This window comes from Etheostoma spectabile, unplaced genomic scaffold (assembly GCF_008692095.1).
Source record: "Etheostoma spectabile isolate EspeVRDwgs_2016 unplaced genomic scaffold, UIUC_Espe_1.0 scaffold378, whole genome shotgun sequence".
Taxonomy (NCBI): Eukaryota; Metazoa; Chordata; class Actinopteri; order Perciformes; family Percidae; genus Etheostoma; species Etheostoma spectabile.
The window spans coordinates 388,757-400,728 of NW_022605595.1; the positions used below are offsets into that span (position 1 = coordinate 388,757).

The 11,972-nt window shown below is 41.2% G+C and overlaps 3 protein-coding genes across 4 annotated transcripts in view; 1 reads left to right on the forward strand and 2 right to left on the reverse strand.

Annotated features, from left to right (window-relative positions):
- The window catches only part of LOC116686451 (oocyte zinc finger protein XlCOF6-like), a 36,432-nt gene extending 32,687 nt beyond the window's left edge, over positions 1-3,745 (reverse strand). Inside the window, exons 1-2 of one of the 2 annotated variants that reach the window (XM_032511473.1) lie at positions 3,445-3,745; positions 53-951 (exon numbers count right to left, since the gene is read on the reverse strand). In XM_032511473.1, the coding sequence (XP_032367364.1) occupies positions 53-951; positions 3,445-3,637 (1,092 nt within the window). In that variant the 5' untranslated portion in view covers positions 3,638-3,745. The remainder of the gene's footprint in view (positions 1-52; positions 952-3,444) is intronic. The other variant, XM_032511472.1, reaches the window with a different exon arrangement.
- The window catches only part of LOC116686444 (oocyte zinc finger protein XlCOF7.1-like), a 588,898-nt gene that overhangs the window by 245,584 nt on the left and 331,342 nt on the right, over positions 1-11,972 (forward strand). The gene's annotated exons all lie outside the window — the stretch shown is intronic.
- Positions 4,960-11,972, reverse strand: part of LOC116686447 (uncharacterized) — a 7,418-nt gene continuing 405 nt past the window's right edge. The window contains exons 2-7 of the mRNA XM_032511461.1: positions 11,941-11,972; positions 10,800-10,889; positions 7,695-9,756; positions 7,106-7,252; positions 6,964-7,014; positions 4,960-5,542 (exon numbers count right to left, since the gene is read on the reverse strand). Coding sequence (XP_032367352.1) covers positions 5,289-5,542; positions 6,964-7,014; positions 7,106-7,252; positions 7,695-9,756; positions 10,800-10,889; positions 11,941-11,972 — 2,636 coding nt within the window. The 3' untranslated portion in view covers positions 4,960-5,288. The remainder of the gene's footprint in view (positions 5,543-6,963; positions 7,015-7,105; positions 7,253-7,694; positions 9,757-10,799; positions 10,890-11,940) is intronic.

Consider the following 11,972-nt stretch of genomic DNA (forward strand, 5'->3'; position numbering starts at 1 on the left):
TTATCATGTGGCTCTTCAGGTCTGTCTTCTGGCCAAATCTTTGATCACAAACTGAGCAGATGAATGGTTTTTCTCCTGTGTGAGTTATCATGTGTCTCTTTAGGTGTGCCCTTTGGCAAAATCTTTGATCACAAACTGAGCAGCTGAATGGTTTTTCTCCTGTGTGAGTCATCATGTGTCTCTTCAGGTCTGTATTGTGGCCAAATCCTTGATCACAAACTGAGCAGCAGAAGGGCTTCTCTCCTGTGTGAGTTCTCAAGTGACTCTTCAGACTTGAGTTGTAGTTAAATCTTTTTCCACACTCAGAGCAGCTATATGGCATCTGCCCTGTGTGGATTTGCATGTGTTGTTTCAAGCTTCCTCTCACTGTAAAAGATTTCTTACAGACTGAGGAGCTGAACGGTTTCTGTCCTGTATGAGTTCTCATGTGTGTCTGCAGATGTTGCTTGCCGCCAAATCTCCTCCCACAATCAGAGCAGCTGAATGTTTTCTTGCGTCTTGAATCATGTTTCAGAGAGTTGGAAGCTGACTGAGGTTCTCTGGTCTCCTTCCAATTAGCACTGTCATCAGTCTCAGGTTCAGAAGAGTCTCCAGTCTGGTCTTCAGTCTCTGGTTGTAAAAGTGGATGTGAGTTCCTGGCTGGTTCTGGTCCTCCACAGTCCTCTCCATCAGCTTCTGTTTCCATGTGTTGAGTTTGTCTCTGATGAAGCTGTGAGGACTGAGCTTCCTCTTCATCATCTTCACTCTTCACAGGGACAGGAGTGAATGGGAACTTGGTGATATCAGCCTCCTCCAACCCTTGAAGCTGCTCTCCCTCCTGACTGCTCCACAGTTCCTCCTGCTCCTCTTTAATGTGTGGGGGGGCCTCTGGCTGCTGCTGGTCCACACTGGAGCTACACTCCTGCTGCTCAGGAGGAACCTCTTTTTTTACCATTGACAGATGCTGGACATCTGCAGGAACAGAATGGAACAGAATTACTGACCACAACTCAAACCAATAATAATAAGAGGAAGTTTGTGTCGTCACAAATATAAAAACTTACAAATTCAGTCCAACAAACTTATAAAACAGTAGCATAGCTTGTTAAGGAACCATTTAGGACTATCCTTAACTATTATTTTAGTCATTGATTAAACTAACGATTAATTTGTCGGTGTGTGTGTTGTAGGGAATGATTTCTAAAATCAGGCCCAAAGGCCTGTCAAATCTGATTCCAATTTAGCAGTTCCTAGGGCGTCCTTCATCAGACTTAAGTTTACCAGAACACAAGGATCAATCTGAAACAAAGACGTCAGTTAAGGCAGTTTACTGAACTTTAAAGGTCCCATGGCATGGTGCTTTTTAGATGCTTTTATATAAACTTAAGTGGTCTCCTAATACTGTATCTGAAGTCTCTTTATATAGACCTTAGTGGTCCCCTAATACTGTATCTGAAGTCTCTTTTATATAGACCTTAGTGGTCCCCTAATACTGTATCTGAAGTCTCTTTATATAGACCTTAGTGGTCCCCTAATACTGTATCTGAAGTCTCTTTTATATAGACCTTAGTGGTCCCTAATACTGTATCTGAAGTCTCTTTTATATAGACCTTAGTGGTCCCTAATACTGTATCTTAGTCTCTTTATATAACCTTAGTGGTCCCTAATACTGTATCTGAAGTTTCTTTATATAGACCTTAGTGGTCCCTAATACTGTATCTGAAGTCTCTTTATATAGACCTTAGTGGTCCTAATACTGTATCTGAAGTCTCTTATATAGACCTTAGTGGTCCCTAATACTGTATCTGAAGTCTTTTTATATAGACCTTAGTGGTCCCTAATACTGTATCTGAAGTCTCTTTATATAGACCTTAGTGGTCCCCTAATACTGTATCTGAAGTCTCTTTATATAGACCTTAGTGGTCCCTAATACTGTATCTGAAGTCTCTTTATATATCAAGATCAAGATCAAGATCACTTTATTGTCCCCTGAGGGAAATTTGTCTTGGGCATCAGTAGTACATTATGCTGCTGTAAACATCATTAAACACAGAGACTTTACACACACATACAACATACAATCCACCTACAATGCAGACAATGCACAAGTATCAATGACCCTCCCCTATCAATTGATTATCAAGTCAATAAAAAGTGGTCCCTAATACTGTATCTGAAGTCTCTTTATATGGACCTTAGTGGTCCCTAATACTGTATCTGAAGTCTCTTTATATAGACCTTAGTGGTCCCTAATACTGTATCTGAAGTCTCTTTCCCGCAGTTCTGCCTTGGTGCAGAATTCCAGCCACTAAAGCCAGTACCAAATGAGCTTTCCTTAGTATGTCCCATTTCTGAGTCTGTAGCTATTGAGGAGGAGGGGGGGGGGGCGCAAGGTGGAGGCTGGGGGTTTGACCTTGACCAACTGCCACTTTACTCATTTGAAAGCCATGATGTTGCTCTCTTTCTCATGGGCAGTCTAAATTCTCTGGGGCAGGCAAAGTGTGTGTGTGTGTGTGTGTGGTGTGGTTGTGTGTGTGTGTGTGTGTGTGTGTGGGGGGGGGGGGGTTTAAAATGGAAATGTTCGTGCCATGGAACCTTTAAGCTTACAAAACACAATTGTGGTTTAACAAAATGACATTAAAGCTCCCAAACTGCTGAAAGAGTATACAGAGTAAAGTCTGTCAGATTATGAACCCCTCCGACCATTTTTCCTTATCTTTAACGTCTTGCTTGCTCTCCTCCCTTCCTCCTGTCTTCCGGGCTGATGTTCCAGCTCTTTACACATAAAGTGTCTCCCCTGTTCCTTCTGACCACGGTGGGAAATCTGTAGCAGGAAAAGTTTACCCTCTCCTTACTTTCATGTTGTTTATGGAGAAGAGTCGGAGGAGTTGCAACACTACCAAGCCTCGAAAAATGCAACTGGGCGTCGCAAAAACGCAGCTCACTTGGCTGTGGCCAACTTTTCCTGCTACAGAGTTCCCCCAGAGGTCAGACAACACCGGGGAGAAGGTAATCCGCTTCTTTTACACTTCTGGTTAGATGATAAACAAACTGTGTTGTCAGAACCATATGTGCAATGATTGATGAGGTTCAAGTTTCATAAACTTTAGCTCATGCTTACAGAAGAGATTGTCAAACTCACAATCCAATATTCCAAAATCTATTTCTTCCATAAAACTTAACACAACGTTGTGTCTTTCTGTCCCATCTCCAAGATTCACTGTGTTCACTCTGAAGGAATCACTGCACATGGGGGGGGGGGGGGGGAATCCCGGGAAATGGCTGTTTTTATTTATTTAATTCAGTTTGCAATGATCAATTCTGCGTGATCAAGTGAGCTGCTCCGTGACACCTGCTGCTGCGCTAATTATGATATCCAGACTCCATTATAAAACTAATAAAATGTGCTAAAGTTAAGCAGTCTATTAAACCCAATGCATTCTGGGGCTGCTTTAATGGACTAACCTGGTCTGTGGACCCGGAGCTGAGGGTTGAAAACAGCGTCCAGTAGTTCCCGTTGTCGCTCGTTCTCCTCTTTTGAACGACAAAGTTCCTCCTCGTACTCTGCTATCGTTCTTTCAAACAGCCCAAATATCTCTTCAGCAGCCGCAGTTAGTCGCTGCTCCACCAACGCTCTCAGCATCTGGACTTTACACATTTAACCTCTTTCTAACACAACAAAGACCCTCTGCTAACACTGCTTTCTGAGAGACGCCATCTTGGTCACAGGGGGAAGTTAGCCGCAGTCAGGACTACAGCTTCCGGTGGAGATCAGCTGCTGAGCTTCAAAATAAAAGTCCGGAAATGTTCCAGATGCTGAGCTTCAAAATAAATGTCCGGAAGTGTTCCAGTTGCGTAGCTCCAAAAAGTGTTTTGAGGTAATTTGAAAAAATAAAAATTAAATGAAGAAAAATATTTATTATTTAATAATATACAATATATTTTTATATTTAGCATTTTCAGAGCTCTAAGAAAACAAACCAAATTAAAGATGATGGTAGTTTGACTTCATGTTGCTTAGCTTCAAAATAAAAGCCCAGAAGTGCTCCAGTTTTTCTGCCATCAGAGTTCAGGGGAAACGGGCTATAAGACGGGGATGCTACGGTTTTAAGTTTGCAAGACACTGTCACTGTTACAGTCTTCCCACTTGGTTCTTCTCTGCAGGGAATCATTACACCTCACCAAATTCTAACCCTTGACTCAGTTGTGCAGCTGGCTTCATTATGTTTCAACAAGCATAATTCCATGAGTCACTCATTTCCATCGAAAAACTCCCTAGTGGTTATAGGAACCTCCCTGAACCCGAGGACAGACCCTTCCCCACTTTCAGCCAATTCATGACTCCAGAACCATTCCTCTCTCGCTGTACAGAAACTTCTACAACAGTCCGTTCAGTAAAGATACAAACTCTGATGCTGCAAGCGTGTCTTTACCATTAAAGAACATAAAGGCAGTAACAGCTGACAGACACGCACACACACACACTTTAAAAAGACAGTTATCCTTTTGAAAAGATGTGACTTATAAGGTCCAAAAACTCATTATTGGGACTTTAAAAAGGACAATGACGTCACTTTTAAAATAACTGCTAATCAACATAAATACACATTAACCTGACACAACCAAGCATTAATGGGACTTAATTATTATTTAATTCTCAAAACTGAAAACTGACTAACAGTCACATAACAGCCTGTAATAGATTGTCACACACCACAAATGCCACGACGACTTATTTTAGCTTTTTTGCTCAACTCCATTTCCACAGGATGCGTCTCAAAGTCTCGAGGCCCCACGAGATATTGCAAGATCACGTAGAATAGAACCAGAAAACCACCACCAGTTATTTTCTAAAATAACCGGTTAATTTTCAAAATAAAATACACCGTGCTCACAGTGGACATCTCCTGCACTCCACCTTAAAAACAGCACAGAGTTGCCATGAGGTTGTTTCCTCTACTCCTCGGGATGGAAACAAGCTGTTGGTGGTTTTGTGGTTCTATTCTACAAGATCTCGCGAGATCATGTGGGTCCTCGAGACTTTGGGTGGGTGTGCATCCAGTGGAAATCGGGGGTTACCCAACTTCATAAGATCCATGGTTGCTCATAACAAAATTAAAAATGTCAAATTCTTTTCTTTTTTTTAATTTAAAAATAAAATTGTTGGTTTTCAGTTTGTTTTGCGGATGGCCTCTTTGTATAACCCAACCTTTTTTTGTACTGAACCTTAAAAATATAACAACCTATAACAGGCAGACAACAACTTTTTAAAACATTAACACAGAAACACCACCACCACCGCCAGTGGATTAAATCTGTTGTTTTTGCGACTGCCTCCGTGCAGCTATTCCTCTGTTCCTAACGTAGTCCCGTATGTTCTGCACCGTCCTCTGTGCCAACACGGGGTCTTCCACCCGTTTGCAGCGACTGCATTCAGACGTGGTGGCCAGCTTTCCTCTGCTTACATGATCCCTGAAGTGTCGCATCACCGCGGCGCCCTCGGCCTTGGACCACACTTTCTTTGCACCTCTTCTGGATCCCCGCCCTTTATCAGCAGAAGTCCCTGGAAGATCGGCAAACATATATCAACATTTATCATATATATCAACATGTATATCACATTTAAGAAAAAATATATATCACAACAAAATGTTGAAGCCATCAAAACACGAGTTCAGTTAATGCCACAGTTACTTTTCTTAGCCCTTGTGTCGTCTTCCCGTCAACACTAATATCACTTTTGACATTTTTTGTCCCTTTTCCAATGTTGTGGGGGCTTTTTTGATGTTTTTATCAAAGTTATTTGATATATTTTTAATGCTGACAATATAATGTTTATCTATTTAAGTGACTACAAAAAACCTTTTGACATTTTAATTAATTTAAGTACAGTTAGTTATACTACAATTAGTAACATGTCTTTAGTTATTTTGGCGTTTTACTTCAACACACCGTATTTTAAATGACACAAAGACTGAGGATTAAGGTCTGATTCTCAGTTTAAATCGGATTTCACAGGTTTAAAAAAATTAATAAATGTTGTAGGAACTTGGTCTGAATGTTTAGTCTGGATATTGACACATAACACATAAATTATGTAACAACCCAATCAGCCTAATACTGCTTTAAACCTGGTAATCTTCCAGGTTTTGTGGCATTTTGACACTCAGTCATTCAGACCAATTCATTTTTAGTCTTTTAACCAACATTTCCAAAAGAGAATTAGAACGTACTCATGGACAATCAAGAGAACACGTGAAGAGGAGGAGGTAACTTTACTTTTATCTCAAATTCAGAATACATTTCCTTATTGTAAATTAAGTGTATATGCTCGACAAAGTCTAACAGAGACAGTTGTCCAGAGATGGGTTTTTCATACCAAAGCCTTTCTAAACACACAAGTTGTTTTTTTCCAGCTACGACAGAACGACCGGTAGAGAAGTTGGACACACAAAGGTCAGATTCAGAAAGACTTGTCTGCCTGGGAAGATTAGTTGTTCTACTAAGATTAGACTGGTTTCAACAAGGTCTCCTTGTCTCTGGGGGAGGAGACTACTGTTGTTGTAGCTGATGTATACGTTGTGAAAACTGTTCTTGTCACTTGTTCTCTGCAGAGCACGATTAAAACTTCAGCGAGACCAAACCTTGATTCCTTTTGTCTTTATTTTGTTTCAACAAAGTCTCACTTCCAACAAATTCCTCTCTCGCTGGACAGAAACGTCCACGGCACTCGTCTGAAGGACTATAGTCACCTTAACTGTAGACCGGGGGGGGGGGGCACAGAGCACTTTATTCAACTCAGGTTTCTTTGTTCCTTTTAAATCCAACTTAGGTTTCTAAGTTATATTTCGTAAATTTGTTTAACTTTATTCTCTGTTTCTATTTGTCTTGTTACTGAACTGTTCTGTTAAGGGAGTTGGGTAAAGTCAGACTTTCATTGTCTAGTAACAACCACTGTGTTCCTGTGTTAAATCTGAGTCTTACTCTCAGAGGGAGGTACACTCTCATCCACTGACGACACAGCTGACACCGATCCTGTTGAACACACAATTTAACAAAAGCTACTTTTGTCAGGACAGGAAAAAATACATTTTATCACCAGTGGTTATGAAGTGAGGTAACATACCAAAGCCTCCAACGTCGTGGTCTTGCGCTGTAGTTGTAGAGTCCGAAACCACAGGCTCCACAGTCCCAAACGCTGATGCTGGGACTTCTGTGTTGCCGTTATCAGATTGGCTCCCATTGTCTTCAGCATCACTTAACGCAATCTCATCTGGAAAATGGCATTAGTAAAACTCTCATAAACAGCTGGAGATAAAAATCTGTGGTTGAAATAGCCACATCAAATAAAAGGTCTTAGGAAAAAGATAGTAGGCCTGGGATTTGCACTTGCCATTTTCTGCAAAACAATTTTACTTGAGTAGTTTTGAGCTATTATACCTGTTTGTTTAGTGTGGTGCATGAGCACATAAATGTAACACGGAATTCGACTGCACCTCCACAAGTATTTAGAAATACTGTCCAGCCATACTGTAGACTCATGCTTATATTTCAGAATAGTCCTTGACTCATATTTGGACATGAACGGTGATTTTTATTCCTGGAAAAGGATGCTGACTATGCCAAGTCAAGATGTTTATAAATTAACATTCAAAGGAAAACAGAATTTAAAAAAAACTCAGATAATATCTACAAGGGCTAATTTTTGTACAAACCTTCAATTTCAATCTCATCCAGTGACTTTCCCTGCATGCTGGACAGGTTTCCTTTCTCCATTGACAAAAGCAGTTTAGAAATCTTAGCCAGGTGCGTTGTGGGAACTGGTAATCTGTGGAAGTCGGGGTGAACGCGGATATCGTGACCGAGGAAATCTGCAACCTGATCAAGTTCATTGGTTTTTAAATGAAGGACTTGTGAGAGTGTGGCAACATGTTTCCTGAGTTGTGTTGATCTGAGGTACCCAGGGTGCTTTGCTCCACACTGGCTTGCATGAACACGCAAACAGTCCTGTCCTCTGTAGTGGCTCATTGACGCTGGTCTTGCAAACAGGAAGACATTCGTGGCACGAACGCCACATTCAGTTCTTCTACTGGCCAGCAGCAACAAAGCATCCACCACACGTGGTGTGAGCAGAACGGAGACTTTTCTGCCCATTTTCCCTGTGATGTCAACTCGACTGAAATAGCTGCAGAGCTTCTGCTCAGTCATCGACAACCCCATGGCAACGTCTTCATGGAGCTTTGTGTTGTCCCTTTCATAAAAACTTCTGAGGCTCATTTGTGAAATTTCCCCAGTACGTCTTCGATTGAACACAATGATTTGTGCAAGTGTGAGTTGTGCAAGTCGACCGTAGTTCTGAGTGGTGGCCTCTTCCTTCAGGCTGCAGAAGGCGCTTTCTGCAGCTTTCTTAAGGTACTGATGAAGGATCTGAACATCTTTAGTAAAGGGCAATGTTGATGGTTTGTTGTATTTTGCATCCTGCGGTGTGTTCAGGGCACGGTGAGGAACCAACTCAGACCACGTGGAGGCGTACAACTGCTTGAATGTGTCAGTGTTCCTGATCAGTTCTTCATCTTCTGCCATGAGTGCCCTACAGTGAATAATGTCAGCGATCTTCTGCAGTGTATGCCCCAGTTTCAGGGCAAGGCTCGGTGTCTGGTACGAGTCTTTTTTTCCATCAAAACCTGAAACTTTCTTCACTGCTTGCACAACTATCTGGAAGTTAGCAGGTTTAACAGCCTCCTCTAGGTTATCTACTGAGAATTCTGTACGCAGGCATAATAACAAACGCCCCACTTCACGGAGCCTCTGTCGCATGTATTCATATTTTGTAGGGTCTTGTCCATGTTTGTTGTAGAGTGAATGGGCAAACTGGATAAGACATTGGTCATTTCTCACAACTGAGGACACCTCATCTTGTTTCATGACACTAAGCAGCTTCCAGACTCCACCTGAGATCTGCTGAGAGAACGTAGACTCCAGAGCTACAGCCAAGCCCAGTACTTTGGTTCTCCCAGGTTTGTTATCCACATCTTCATTTTCAGGCTTAAAGGGGCATCTGCGGACATGTCTCCAAAGCTCCTTACGTATGTACATCCCTTGACAATACATACAGTGAATAAAATGTCCTGCCAGTGTTTGACCTTTTGGCTTTCTCTTCACTTTCAGTGATCCTGTTCCACCTTGTAAAACTGCAGTGTTGTGTTTAAAATTTCCCTTATTCCTCAATTTTTCAAATAATACCTTGCGCTCTTTTGAGTCCTCAGGAAGGGAAAATGCATGGACAATTTCAGCATGTGTCTTGTGTGTTTTCAAGTGGCGGGAAATTTTGCTTTGTGGCTTACCACAAATATAACAGAAATTTGTTTTACACATAACCAGATGTGGTATCTCTGGCTCATGAGTTACAGCTTCATCCTCTGGCTTTTCCTCTGATGAGTCTTTGGTAGAATTAGCTAAACTAGATGCGTCAGCAGCATTGGGAAACATCTTATTTTTAAAGGGTGGGCCACATTTTGTGGTAGAGGGCACAACTGAGGTGCCTGTGTCTGACCCGCGAGATTTTCCAACATCAGGTTTTACTGGTTTTACTCGAATATGTTCAGCTGTTGCCTGCCCTGACATTAAGGGTATGCTGGCATCTGAATCATAGTCATCATCATGTTCTGAATCAGGTATGTCCTCAGCATCATCAGATGACATTTGGTCCAGTTCTGGTTGTGGTACTTTGTCCTGATCTGACAATTCACCCTCAGAAGCCTTAGAAGACTGCTGCGCCTGAATTGGTGACAAAGATGTAATTGTATTATTTATTCATGCCACACAGTTTGGACCGAAAGACATTTCATATTTACATGTTGAGATCTAATCACTTCGAATCCAATACTAATGAGATTTAATTTACCTCATACATATTACTATTTTATTGTTATTTATAGCAGCTTATTTATACGCAGCTTATTAGCAGAGTTGTAACCACCGTCTACAAGGACCGTGACAACCTCATACGATGTTATGAAGCCATCAGGACGAGGTCATTGGGTTCATTGACCCACCCACCGTTAGAGAGGCATCTGGCTATGTGAGGATGCTACATGATGAAGAGTTCCTTTTTTCTTCCTATGTGTCCTGTTTAGCTATTTTACGTCACACAACATTGGATTAATGTAAGTAATGACAAGTGGATTAATTAATTGTGAAGCCATGTCATTTTTTCGTATGAAGGCTGAATACAAATTTCTTAAAAAAGCTTTCCACCTGTAACTTATGTAGCTAGAGGGGAAATACTTCTGTTTCTTAACGTACCAATTGAATCGGTCACCTTAATCGTCAGAATAATTCCCCCCCCGAGAATTTTTTCAGGCGCCGCCACTGACGTATCCAATATGAAGATATACCTTCTTCATATTTTTAAATTGTAGATGGGAATTTGTGGTAAGCCTCAGTGCCAGGAGCTGACTTGTTGTAGCCCAGTATAACTAATACAGGTGCCTATCCATTACATGTAACCAAACAACTTACCATCCACATTACAACTGGTGACAAGACCCTCTAAACTCTAACGACCTCCCAAGTCATATTTCTGTTGGGTACAACGTTTGATACACATACACTCAGATAATATACTGACTGAAGCTTGAAAAGGCATGTTTAGACAATGTCCTTCCATTTCATAGTCCACATAAACCATGCTCTACTCAGGCGAGCACACACAGAGAGAGAGAGAGAGAGAGAGAGAGAGAGAGAGAGAGAAATAGGTTGGTAGATTTAACATGTGGCCACATGTAACTTTACTGAGTTGTACATCAGATTTAACTTACCTCTCCATTGTTGGTGGGTGGGCGGAGCTCTGGACTCGTCTGATTCCGTTGGCTGACGGCTGTATGGATCGACGTGCTCTCAGTAGTCAGCTGTAGAAGATGAAACAGAGACAAAGGACAATAAAGACAAAGTCCTACACAGGAAATTTGACATCTAGTAGAGTATGAAAAAATTGCAATTAGTTGTTTTTAAATAATGCAACAGGAATCAGGATCTGGCATCTGTAAACATTAGTCAAGTATATGATGTTTACATTTTTACCCAAGACACTAATAAAATGTAAGAAGTTATATTTCTTGGGTGCAGTAAATCAGTTTTGAGGGGCTTAAGATGCTCAAAACTCACCAAAGTCTGCCAAGATCAGAACTAGTGAAAATGTTGATATTTTATGGGGCTTACGCATCAATTTGGCAAAATGCTCAATAGTGTCTCCAAATGACAATCTGAAGACATTAAAGATAAAAAGTTATTAAAACATGAGCTTTCATTGAATGATACTGCAGTGGCAGCCGTTTTGGCCACTAATTCCACGCAGGACAGAAAGTAGTTGTTTACAGTCTACACCAGGGGTATCCAACAAGTACCTTGCGAGCTACAGGTAGCGTTTTTTTTTATTTTTTACAGTTGCTCGCCAATAGGTTTACAAACTAAACACTAAATGACTACGACACTGAAAGTGAGGTAGCTAACTTTGTGAGTATAGAAGTGTAAGTAGTAGTGTTTTCTTGGGCCCTGATGGGAATATGTTCAGTGATGGAGCTAACTATGTGGGCCTAAAGAAGGGTGAAATGGTCATGAACCTTGGCGGGAAGTTAAGATTTTTCATAAGATTTGTGAATAGCAACTCTATTTGTGTGCACACTTTACAGCGTTCAGAGCATAGATTAAAATAAATAGAAAGGCCACTGAACTGTTCCTTGTGATAATTTGATTGGAACACAACAAAATGGATAAAGCATGAAGTTAAATTGACTCATTTAACCTGTGACTCGCCAGAAGTTGGCTTATGCTAAAGTTGCCAAGTTACCATGGCAATTGTACACATTAAAATGGCTGCCCACTCTGACCATTTTGCTAGACTGATATGAAAAGAAAGGGCCTTTCTATCAATTTTATTTCTATGGTTCAGAGAGTTCCAACCTGGCTGAGATTCTCTGGCTGCTCCTGGTCCA